At 51.7% G+C, this 13,034-nt stretch overlaps 1 protein-coding gene and 1 pseudogene across 1 annotated transcript; both read left to right on the forward strand.

The window, feature by feature from the left end:
• Positions 1 to 920: 920 nt before the first annotated feature.
• Positions 921 to 1,974, forward strand: LOC124684253 (xyloglucan endotransglucosylase/hydrolase protein 22-like). The gene is made up of 2 exons (XM_047218606.1): positions 921 to 1,187; positions 1,276 to 1,974. Exons 1-2 carry the CDS (start codon positions 921 to 923, stop codon positions 1,879 to 1,881), a joined length of 873 nt encoding a protein of 290 aa, XP_047074562.1. The 3' UTR covers positions 1,882 to 1,974.
• Positions 1,975 to 3,196: 1,222 nt separating this feature from the next.
• Positions 3,197 to 4,377, forward strand: LOC124684254 (annotated as a pseudogene).
• Positions 4,378 to 13,034: the final 8,657 nt, after the last annotated feature.

The following is a 13,034-nucleotide window of genomic DNA, read 5'->3' on the forward strand; positions in this document are numbered from 1 at the left end:
AAGCGGCCTCCTTCTGCCGTTGCTCGTGCGTCCTGCGCCGGTTGGCCCGCTTCTTGCTCTCGATCGCCATCTGCTCCACGGTGAGCTCGGGCTTCGCCTTCTTCGTCGCCAACGCGGGCTCCGGGACCACCGGAGCGTCCAGGACAGGAGCCTCCTCCACGGCAGGAGCGACAACGGCCGCGAGCTGGGCCTTGTCTCCGATGGTGGCGGTGGCGGCGGCAGAAGCTTCGTCGGCCATCTCTAAATTTTGAGAGTGGAGTGGAGTGGGTTTATTTTGGGAGGGAGACAGACGGACCAGGGGAGTAAAGGGGAGAACGCGAGAGGGCAGCCCTCCGTGTCTGCGGCCACGCAAACGCGGCCTAGATTTGAACCGGCTTTGGATCGTCCCGGATGTCGCGGCCATCCATTTTAGGGTTAGATCCGCGCGCTGGGCCGCGGTGCGAGACGTGAGATGGGTCGCCGTGTTAGAAATGCGCTGAACCCATAGTAGTGCAGAATATGCATTGCCCCACACACAAGGCCGGCCGCCGGCCAGGAAATCTGCGTTGGTCCTCCATCCGCCCATGGAACGAAGCAAACATTCTGACAGTGTCCTAGACGGAAGGTCGGTCAGCCTGCCACGTCGTTCCCAGAACTGCCCGCGCACTTACCACGGCCGGATCAGGGGGGCGAAACCGCTGCCCAGCTGCCGCGCGAGGAGACCCAAATCCACCCGCTCCCATGCGCCCGACGCGCCTGCCACAACCACAGCCTGTCACGCTACTATACCTCCTTCTTCCTACCTTCTATAAATACGGCCACCCCCAGTGCCCAATCCATCCAGCTCCCCTCCAAGCAAGCACTGGAGCTCACTCAGCACACCTCCCCACACTCCACTCATCAGTAGCAAGCAGCTAGCCACTGAGAAACATCGTTGAGCGATGACGACGGCGGTCACGCTTGGCGTTCTCGCCGCAATGGCCTGCCTGGCCGCGGTGGCGGAGGCCGGCAACTTCATCCAGGACGCCGAGATGACCTGGGGCGACGGCCGCGGCAAGGTCGTCGACGGCGGCCGCAGGCTCGTCCTCACCCTCGACAGGACCTCCGGCTCCGGGTTCAAGTCCAAGGCCGAGTACCTCTTCGGCAAGATCGACATGCAGATCAAGATCGTCCCCGGCAACTCCGCCGGAACAGTAACCACCTTCTACGTAAGCATCAGTTCTCATGTGTCAGTGCCTACATTTCAGTGTCTAGTAGTTGAATGTGAAGCTGATGTTATTCTTGTGCTTGCTGCAGCTGTCGTCTCAGGGGTCGGCGCACGACGAGATCGACTTCGAGTTCCTGGGGAACGTCACGGGCGAGCCCTACACGCTGCACACCAACGTCTTCGCCAAGGGGCAGGGCAAGCGGGAGCAGCAGTTCCGGCTCTGGTTCGACCCCACCAAGGCCTTCCACACATACTCCATCGTCTGGAACCCGCAGCACGTGATCTTCGCTGTGGACGGCACCCCGATCAGGGACTTCAAGAACCACGAGGCGCGAGGGGTGTCCTTCCCCAAGAACCAGCCCATGCGCCTCTACGCGAGCCTCTGGAACGCCGACGACTGGGCCACGCAGGGCGGCCGCGTCAAGACGGACTGGTCGCACGCCCCCTTCGTCGCGTCATTCCGCGGCTTCAACGCCGACGCCTGCGTCATGTCGGGCGGCGCCCAGCGCTGCCCCGCCGGAACCATGGAGGCAGCTGGGAGCAGCAGCTGGTGGAACCAGGAGCTCAGCGACATGAGCTACCGCCGCATGCGCTGGGTGCAGAGGAAGTTCATGATCTACAACTACTGCACCGACCCCAAGCGCGTCGCCGAGGGACTCCCCGCAGAGTGCAAGATCCGTCTCAGGTCCAAGTGATGAGCGTCAGGGATTTGGCGGACAGTGTTTCACAAGTGATCATCGTGTAAATGTACTAGTATGCATATCGCATTCTTTCATTTCTTTTTGTAATACGGGTCCATCGTTGTACTCAAGTTCTATATTAGTGAGTTCGTTCTAGATTTAGAGCATCATTTCATGCGCGACGGGCGTGTACCCAAATGGCGCAGTCAGCGGGACCTTAGAGGAAGGGGCCGGGTCACGGACGAGGCCGAGCTTCCCGACGAGGCCGTGCCGGCGTCGGGAAAGATCATGTGCTGAACGAGCGCGGCGTGGCCGTAAAAGAGCATGGCATGCTCTTGCATGGCCTTCGCCTTCGCCTCCGTTTGGAGTTGGAGGTGCTGCTCTGCTGCCCTCTGCCTCTCCTCTGCGGAAGCGGCCTCCTTCTGCCGTTGCTCGTGCGTCCTGCGCCGGTTGGCCCGCTTCTTGCTCTCGATCGCCCTCTGCTCCACGGTGAGCTCGGGCTTCGCCTTCTTCGTCGCCAACGCGGGCTCCGGGACCACCGGAGCGTCCAGGACAGGAGCCTCCTCCACGGCAGGAGCGACAACGGCCGCGAGCTGGGCCTTGTCTCCGATGGTGGCGGTGGCGGCGGCAGAAGCTTCGTCGGCCATCTCTAAATTTTGAGAGTGGAGTGGAGTGGGTTTATTTTGGGAGGGAGACAGACGGACCAGGGGAGTAAAGGGGAGAACGCGAGAGGGCAGCCCTCCGTGTCTGCGGCCACGCAAACGCGGCCTGGGATTTGAACCGGCTTTGGATCGTCCCGGATGTCGCGGCCATCCATTTTAGGGTTAGATCCGCGCGGCTGGGCCGCGGTGCGAGACGTGAGATGGGTCGCCGTGTTAGAAATGCGCTGAACCCATAGTAGTGCAGAATATGCATTGCCCCACACACAAGGCCGGCCGCCGGCCAGGAAATCTGCGTTGGTCCTCCGTCCGCCCATGGAACGAAGCAAACATTCTGACAGTGTCCTAGACGGAAGGTCGGTCAGCCTGCCACGTCGTTCCCAGAACTGCCCGCGCACTTACCACGGCCGGATCAGGGGGGCGAAACCGCTGCCCAGCTGCCGCGCGAGGAGACCCAAATCCACCCGCTCCCATGAGCCCGACGCGCCTGCCACAACCACAGCCTGTCACGCTACTATACCTCCCTCTCCTACCATCTATAAATACGGCCACCCCCAGTGCCCCATCCATCCAGCTCCCCTCCAAGCAAGCACTCGAGCTCACTCAGCACACCTCCCCACACTCCACTCATCAGAAGCAAGCAGCTAGCCACTGAGAAACATCGTTGAGCGATGAGGACGGCAGTCGCGCTCGCCGCAATAGCCTGCCTGGCCGCGGTAGCGCAGGCCGGCAACTTCCTCCAGGACGCCGAGATGACCTGGGGCGACGGCCGCGGCAAGGTCGTCGACGGCGGCCGCAGGCTCGTCCTCACCCTCGACAGGACCTCCGGCTCCGGGTTCCAGTCCAAGGCCGAGTACCTCTTCGGCAAGATCGACATGCAGATCAAGCTCGTCCCCGGCAACTCCGCCGGAACTGTAACCACCTTCTACGTAAGCATCAGTTCTCATGTGTCAGTGCTACATTTCAGTGTCTAGTAGTTGAATGTGAAGCTGATGTTATTCTTGTGCTTGCTGCAGCTGTCGTCTAAGGGGTCGGCGCACGACGAGATCGACTTCGAGTTCCTGGGGAACGTCACGGGCGAGCCCTACACGCTGCACACCAACGTCTTCGCCAAGGGGCAGGGCAAGCGGGAGCAGCAGTTCCGCCTCTGGTTCGACCCCACCAAGGCATTCCACACCTACTCCATCGTCTGGAACCCGCAGCACGTCATGTGAGTCATCTTCAATCAGCACAACGATCTTTTTATTTCTCTTCTTGGGAGACAGAGCCGCATGATGGTTAAGTTGTCCTTGTCGCTGTCGCTAATGTTTCCGCTTTCCCCATGCTGCAGCTTCGCCGTGGACGGCACCCCGATCCGGGACTTCAAGAACCACGAGGCGCGCGGGGTGTCCTTCCCCAAGAACCAGCCCATGCGTCTCTACGCCAGCCTCTGGAACGCCGACGACTGGGCCACGCAGGGCGGCCGCGTCAAGACGGACTGGTCACACGCGCCCTTCGTCGCGTCATTCCGCGGCTTCAGCGCCGACGCCTGCGTCATGTCCGGCGGCGCGCAGCGCTGCCCCGCCGGCACGCCACCGGCGCCGCCGCCGGGAGCAGCTGGTGGAACCAGGAGCTCAGCGACATGAGCTACCGCCGCATGCGCTGGGTGCAGAGGAAGTTCATGATCTACAACTACTGCACCGACCCCAAGCGCGTCGCAGAGGGCCTCCCCGCAGAGTGCAAGATCCGTCTCAGGTCCAAGTGATGAGCAGCAGGGATTTGGCGGACAGTGTTTCACAAGCGATCATCATGGTGTAAATGGATGTACTACTAGTATGCATATCGCATTCTTTCATTTCTTTTTTGTAATACGGGGTCCATCTGTACTAAGTTCTATATTAGTGAGTTAGTTCTAGATTTAGAGCATCTCCAATCGCGTCCTCCAAACCGCGCCGGATTGAGCGTTTGGGAGACGTGTTTTTTTCGTGTCGCGTTAGGGAGACGTCGCTCTCCAAACGCCGCCCCAAACATTAAAAATACTTCTTTTTAACACAGAACCATTTATCAAATATAGCATAAGAATAAATATGTTTGCGGAGATTGTTTTTAAATTAAAATATAACAAACAATAAAACAACTAAGCAAATATAATAAATAGGACTAGATCAAGGTGCCACGGTATTTTCTTTGATCCTCCACAAATGCTCAACGAGATCAGCTTGAAGTTGATCATGAACATTGCTGTCACGGATCTCTGCGTGCTTGGCGAGGAAATCAGCAAAATCTGCAGGCAACTCATAATCAACCTCCGCAAGAGGGCCCTCGCCACTCATAGGGACCAACATGTGTCCTGGCATGATTCTTGCGGTCATCCTTGATGATCATGTTGTCCATGATCACACAAGCCTTCATCACCTTCCACATTTGGTCGTGAGACCAGCTTAGAGCAGGGTACCGGACAATGGCAAATTGTGCTTGAAGCACACCAAATGCCCCTGTCGCGTAGCAAAGTGAGAATTCTTCAGACCTGATGGATTCGAGATTGTTTTGACAAAAGTGATCCATTTTGGATATGTATCGGCTAGATAATAGCCTTTGGTATATTGGTGGCCATTGACCTCATAGTTACATGGTGGAACATGCCCTTCCACTAGTCTGCTGAACACCGGAGACTGCTGCAACACGTTGATGTCATTGTGTGATCCCGCCATGACAAAGAAAGAATGCCAAATCCACAGGTCATAATCTGCCACAGCTTCAAGCACCACACTGCAATATCCATGACGCCCTTTGTATATTCCTTGCCAAGCAAACGGGCAATTCTTCCATGACCAGTGTATGCAATGGATGCTTCCAAGCATTCCAGGAAATCCTCTGGCAGTATTTTGTGCCATGATCCTTGCAGTCTTTTCCTCAGTTGGCCCTCTCAAGTACTATTTGCCAAACTTTCCCACCACAGCTCGGCAAAACTTGTACATGCACTCAATGGCAGTAGACTCACTCATGCGAAGGTAGTCATCCTGTGTATCGGCAGGTGCTCCGTATGCAAGCATCCTCATGGCGACAGTGCACTTCGTAATGCACGAGAACCCGACAACGCCTACAGCATCGAGCTTGAGCTTGAAGTAGGGGTCGAACTCTCGAACGCCGTCGAGGATATTCATGAACAGACCCTTTCTCATCCTGTACCGACGACGAAAATTGTCGGCATGTGTTGCATCATCTGCGAAGTTGTCGTTGTGCATCATGGTATGCCCCTCCATCCTCTGCCGGGGCTTTTGGAGTTCTTTCTCCCTGGCCTTGATCCTCCACGGCGCGGCCTCTTCCTCTTCTCCGCCTCAGCATCAACCATGTCCTGGAGGGACGCGATGATCAGCAAATGCTCCCGCAGGTCGTCGTCGAAGGCTTGCTCGTTCTCCAGTAGCAGGGCAAGCATCTCATCGTCGCTATCCATGTCTAAAGCAAAATCAATGGTTAAAATTGCGCCGAGGCAGACGACGCGACGAACAGCGGCCAATCGCGCCTACCTGGCAAGTCGTCGAGCACCTTGTGTGCGCGGAGGTGGGGCGGATTTGACGCCGCGTTCTGGCACGTGATGACGAAGCAGCGGAGGAGCAAGGACCGGCGGGAGCGCCAGCTGCGACGACGGTGCCGACTCTCAGAAGAGATCAGACGCCGAAACGGTCGGGAAATCCTGCGGTGGCGGAGGGGTGGGAGGCGAGGGAAGGAAGGAGCGACGAGAAAAAAGGCGCGAATCAACGGTTTATGCAAATACTTGCCGACATGTGGAAGCCCGCCTCGCTTTTCGTTGTGTCCGACGAGTCCGGAGCGTCCCCTGTGGGGCGGGGATGGGCTCGGGCGCCGGACACCGTATCGGGGCGCGCCGGACAAAAATTGGCTTTGGGGGACACGGCTGAAATCGTTTTCTTGTCTGGCGTGCCCCAAATAGTTTTGGGGGACGCGACCGGAGATGCTCTTAGACTTGATGTATTCTTTCTGTTAGTACGTTCTAAGTGCGGGGCTGAGGAGCAACAGACCACAAGGCAGCCAAATTAAGGGCATCTCCAAGGCAGCGACTCAAATCGGACATATTTCACGTTCGATTTTGACTGTTTGGGTTGGCCTCTGGAGACGTGGATTGACGAGGACGTCCGTGCCTTTTTTTTACCCCAACGTGCAGTGAGACTCAAATCACTATTACTCTTCTCTAGCCATACTAGTACTAGTTGGCCAACAACCAGCCCCGACGAGCTCCACCCCGGCCCGGCGACCTCCGCCCCCGCCCCGCCAGGCCACGGCTCGCCCCGCCCCGGTAAGCTCCGCCCCGCCACGGCTCGCCCCGCCCGTGCCTCGCCCGTGCTCGTGGCGAGCTCCGCCGCGTCCCGGCGAGACCACGCCCGCGGCCAGCTCCGCCCCCGCCCGTGGCAGTGCCTAGCCCCACCCGTGCCCGACGCTGCCGGCTCCGCCCCCGCCCGTGCACGCACGGCCAGCTCTGTGGCCGGCGACGCCCCGCCCATGCCCGCTCCCGCCCCCGCCTATGCCCACCCGTGGCCGACGTGGCCGGCCCCGCCCGTGGCCGCGCCCGTTGCGGCGAGCTCCGCCCACGCCCGTGGCTCGCGCTGCTGGCGACCGTGCCCGCGGCCGGCGCCTGTAATAACCCAGAACATAGGGACAACGAAGGGTAGATTTAGAAATGGGATGTGCAGTTCATCGCAAAACGGGGGAAATTTTCGCGCCTTATTGCAACTAAACCTAAGAGGGATCGAGGTTCTCTCTCATTTTGCACTTAGGGTTAGGCAATGTGAGTTAGGAAATTTCGACATGATCTCTTTTGTATCTTGTTGATTTGGGGAATTGATTTCATTTGACAAGTGTTAATACATTTAACAATAAGCATTGAACAATATAAAAGGAATGCATAATTTAAACACAACTTATGAATTCAAACAACTTTGAATTTCAAAGTGAATCATAAATACAATGTTTATTCCAGAAAATAAATATTACATAAATCAAAAGCTCATAAACAAAAAACTTGGGCTTTATTGATATCACAACACAAATTACATTGTCTTTACAAAATTCTTTATACAAGAATTGATGAATAATAAACAGAAATAAAAATGAAGATTACAATATTATTCCTAAACTAAAATCTAGACTATATGACTTGAAGTATTTCTTCATGGCCATGTCCATCTTCAAAAACCTGCAAAGTAAAACACCAACACTAGCCAGAATGTTAGTGTTAGTCAAATAATTCAGTTTGGACAGAACCAAGTGTCATGCACACTTGTACTGGTCCAAAACCATGGACAGCACAAGATAAGGGCAGCAGCAGACCAAACCTGAGCACACACCAGGGGCTCAAGTTTCAGCATATGAGAGCACACAGCTCAAGTGTGCTGGGCAAGACATGACAAGGCCATGCATCAGCTTAGTCACCAAAGCAAGCCAGGCTTGTGTGTCAATGGAAGGATAGAAGCAGGGTTCATATAAAAGGGGCACAAACCCTAGAAATCATAACCAGTCGACCAGATAAAGATTCACCAAGTAAGGGTGAAGCAAGAACAAGCTCAGTTCATCCAGTTCTTGAGCAAGAACAGAACCAACACATACACACCCACTCAACCACCAGAAATCATGGTGACTCGAGAAGATCATCCAAGACCTCGGAGGTGAAGGGCTGTGACACAAACCCAAGTCTCGCATCAACAAAACATTTCTTTCTAGGAGCCGGAACAAGGTATACCTAGTTCCTGGAAAAGATCCCATGGATCTAATCCATCATATGCATGAAATAAGCATGGGATGAGCAGATGCTCATATGGGTAGATCATCACCTGGTTTTCACCAAGGATTACTCGCCACCAAAAGCCACTAAAATAGAAAGCATCTAGGTACAGATCTTATACACAGAAACTAGCACATATGCACATATGCACACACTAGCCAGATTTGATGCATAGATAGCACCAGTAGATGGCAATGATTAGCAGCTAAGACTACACAATAAATCCTAAGCATACAACCATCAGAAACCCTAGATTTCTTCACATGCAAGCATATTGGCATTCATAGCTAGTATGATCCCCAAATATGCAAGCAAAGATGAGTAGCCAACAAGATCCAACCAAGAAGGTGAGCAACCAATCAGTATCTAGGCTACTGAGGTCACAGAACCATTTTTAACCACCCAAAGAAAAGCCATCACTATCCAGAAATGGATTCAGACTCTAAGTGCTTGTAAAAGAATCATGAACAGCAAATTCAGACACAAACAAGTAATTAAATCATCACTGCATAAGCAGTTCATCATAATCTAATTAATACAAGCATGAATTTATCACAGATCCATGCTAAGTACTCGATGACAGTAGCACACTGTTGAGCAACACAGTTAATCTATAGCCACTAGAGCAAGTCTAGGTAGCTAAGATAAGAAACAGCACAAGTAAGCAACAACACAGTGATGCTTGAGCATCAGCATCACCAGATAATTGAATCATTTAGCCACAGTATTAGCCAGTAAGCCATCACTGACAATCAATTGATCAAATGGATAGATTATAGCAAGCCAAGTTACACAGAGAGGTTAGCCAACAAGCAAAGAATGATCCAATGGATCATTGGCTTGCAGGGGTAGCACTGAAGCATATCACAGGCACCTCTGGCACACACACAAGTGTCACAGATGCAACACAAGTACACCTTGAACTTGCAATTAATCAAAGCACAGACAAATTGCATAGGAATAGCATGGCTCTGTGTGATCACAGGATCACCAGAGAGCAGCAGAGCATGAGGAGGAAGAAGAACAGTAACAAGGGGAGGCGCACAGAAGAGAAGGAAGAGATGCAACACTTACTTGCGCCTGGAAGCAGAGGCTAGGGCATGGCGAGGCAAGGTGCTCGCGCGGCCCTAACAGCTGCAATTCCAGGGTAGGCGCCGACGTTACGCCGGCGAACCCAGACACGAACCAGCACCACCGTAGCAAGCACCTGAGGCGACGGCACGAGTACTGCAAGAAGCACCCGCGCTAGGTCAACTCCAGGCGCGTACCCATCGTCGGCGAGGACGAGATCTCGCCGGAGTTCGTCGATGCGATTCTCCACGAGATCCAGATCGGAGGCGATTCGCCAGGAGAAGAAGAGAAGGGGAAAACTAGGCGGACAGATCGATAGATCTGCACGCGGCGGTTCAGGTTTGGTAGGTAGCTACGGCGGAGGAGCACGGCGATGGCCGGAGCGAGGCGGCGGCCACGGCGGCGACGCCATCGCCAGGGCGTCGCGAGAGAGAAGCTAGGGTTAGGAACGAAAAGTGAGAGAGGGCCGAGTGAGTGAGAGCGGTGGGCCGTTCGGCTCCACCGAGCCGCTATGGGGCACGCCTTAGTGGGCTGTCCCATGGGTCTAGGTTATTGGGCTCGGGCCCAATATGGGTCCAGGGGGTATTTTAGTCAATTCACATTTAAAAATAACCAGAATTTCACCAAATTTTAATAAATAAAATACAACTCTAAAAATCCATTAAAAATTGGATTGGTGAATGAAAAATTATTCTTAATAAGAATAAAATATGAAATAAAATTTAAGGAACAAATTTCAATTTGTGAATTTTATGAATTTAAAATAAACATTTGGAATTTCAAATTATATTTCCTTGTATTAATAAATCAAGGAAAAATCCCAAATAAGTTCAAATACTTATTTTTAAATATTTCAAAATGAAATTCTATTATTCCAAGTCATTTCTATTTGAAAAAGGTATTTTCCAAAGGAAGATATTCTATTCCTCTTTATTCTCAAAAATATAGAGACAACTCTACTATTTCAAATTATTTTGGAATAAATAATGAATCACCAAAATAAAGTAGTTTTACTTTGAATTATGTTACCTTATGTGAATTAAAGTGGTTTATACATTAAAACAATTGCAAATTACTGCCAAAGGCATAAGTCTTAACTCAACCCTAAATTGTAATAAATCATTGGGGTGAAGGGATTCAACATAAAATAATATATCCATGCATGCATCATTTGGATTTTATAACATTGTCGTTACTGGGACAATGATGCTTCTTTACGAACCCGAGGTCCAGGGTTCCATCCAACGCATTGAACTGCACTATCTCGCGAGTCCACGGTGCAAGTTCACCCTTGCTCATGTCAATTTGAGTATTTTCTATTAATTTAATGCAAAACTATATGACTTATCATTCCTGCATTGAAAATGAAATGTTACTTTTCCAATTATGAATATGACTATGTTGCTGGCAATGGAACCATGGTATGTGTTGATTGGTGGAGGTTCCATTGCAAGGGTACTATCCATCTAGGACTAAGTACCAATGCCGTCCAGTGATTCTAGCGCCGTACATATCGCGTTGACCATAAGATCTATAATGGCTCTGGGGAAGCCAGCTGTATCTTTTCCCTCCTGCACGCCAACGGACTTGATAGAGCCTGGCGGGTTGCTGGAGGCACTGCCGTAGGTTGGGAGCCTTTAAAATCCCCATCCAGACGTTTGGATGAGAGGCTCTACCGTCTATGAAGGATTGTCCGACGTACACCGTGGGTAAAGCCGTATGATCGGGAGATGTCTACCGGGGGTGTACGGATGGACAAAAGGGTGGGTTTGCGGGGTCGCGGAGAAGGCGGTGTGGGCTTGGATCTTTATACCCGGCCTCACACCAAGGAAGTGTGAACGGGGGCAAGTCCTCGCGGTTGGCAAAAAGGGTGAGATCTCTTATGGGAAAAGTAACGCACCTCTCGCGAGTGTATTAAATTGTGGCTGTCACTCCCTGTTCCGGGAAGGGAACTGCGAACGCGGCAGAAAGGAACTCCGTGAAGTTCTAGTCAACTCTGTGAAGACCGACGGGCATAGTTTTCGGAATAAAATAAACCTTTTGAAGAAATGATTTCGAAACATGCATTGACCTAAGATTTTCTGATCGAGGGTCGTAGCTAGTGCATCAAACACCGTTTACTCTTTTGAACTTGCTGAGTACCCCTGTACTCACTTTCTTTCGACACCCTTGCTAGACTGTGATACGGAAGTGGAGGCCATTACCGATGGAGCACCAGAAGGAAGCTACGAGCTGGTCTACGAGGAACCTGATCTTACCGGAGGAGTTGAAGGAGTAGACTATGGGATAGTCTACGGACCCGATGACATGGAGGTGGAGGAGTAGTGATATACCTTAGTAGTATAGAGCCGAGCAGCGTAGTGGCATACTTAAATAAGTTGCTGAGCTCTTTTCTTATCTATGTTGGTTTGTAATAGTACCTAATGTTGTAGGGTGTTCTCATCGGACCTGTGAGAATACCAACTTGTTAAGACCATGATTGTAATATATTATCGAGTGTTATGACCTGCAATGTTTCTGTTGTACCACTCTGAGGGATGTGATATTTGTGAAGAAGTCCCTTCATGAAGATCATATCAACGACTTGTATACTACAACATGCAGTGGTATGCTGGGTCACCGCAGCTGGTATCAGAGCAAATGTTGCGACCTTAGGTTGGAAAAACCTAGTATATGGAAGAAACCTGTAGGAGTCAAGTTGAAATAGTAAAGGATTCTCTAAAAATATGATGTTTATTCACTTGAGAATAGAAAAAATCATATATTTTAGTGCGATAATTCTTTATTATAGCTATTATTATACACTATCACTACTAATTTTCTGCTTTTGTATACAGCCATAATGGCGTACACGTTTCCCAAGAGGACTTTGAGGCAGGTTGAGGGCTGGCTCGGTGATTATGAGGGACCACTTACTGCATCTCCCGCGTGGGATGTCGAAGGAACTTCATTGTGAAACTCGGATACCTGTTCTCAAGTACATCTATTATGATGGAGAGATAGTAGCCAAGTACAGAGTTTCAGTTCAACTACCTATGCAACTGGAGATGAGCCGTATAATGCCATACGGAGAAGCCAAAACCCTTACCACAGCCTTTCACATGGCCATATTCAAGGCAATCCTTGAAATAAGGCAGCACAAGTCAGTAGAACTGCTATGTTCGGAGTATTCTCATATACCTCATGCCGAGAAAGATGAGGATCCCGCTCTGAATCATCTGCTGATGGCAAACAAACATCCTGAAGTTGCAGCGCAGCACATGGACAGCTGTAAGTCTTTACTGACTATGATGTACCTTCTACACATGAAGATGGTGGGTGAGATTGACCACATGCTAGCTGAGTTCACGGACCCTGATAAAGTTCAAGCTCGGATGCATGATCTGAGGGCACAACCCCAATATACAACACCCTTCTTTAGCCTAAACAACCCTGTAGATTCACTACAAGAAAAGTTGCCATGGCCGACGAAGTTGAAGTCGCGCCGTGGTTGCTGGTGTACCATGGCCGACGATTTTGGTCCCTCCGTGGTGCATGTCAAAACTTTTTTTTTTTCTCGTTTTTGAGGCCACCTAGCCCGACGAAAGCGGCCAAAACGTCGCGTATGGTGGCCCGGACGTGGTGCATCTCGAAATCTCGGGTTCGCCGGCCGAGTCAACGCAAAT

Source organism: Lolium rigidum, chromosome 1 (assembly GCF_022539505.1).
Source record: "Lolium rigidum isolate FL_2022 chromosome 1, APGP_CSIRO_Lrig_0.1, whole genome shotgun sequence".
NCBI lineage: Eukaryota > Viridiplantae > Streptophyta > Magnoliopsida > Poales > Poaceae > Lolium > Lolium rigidum.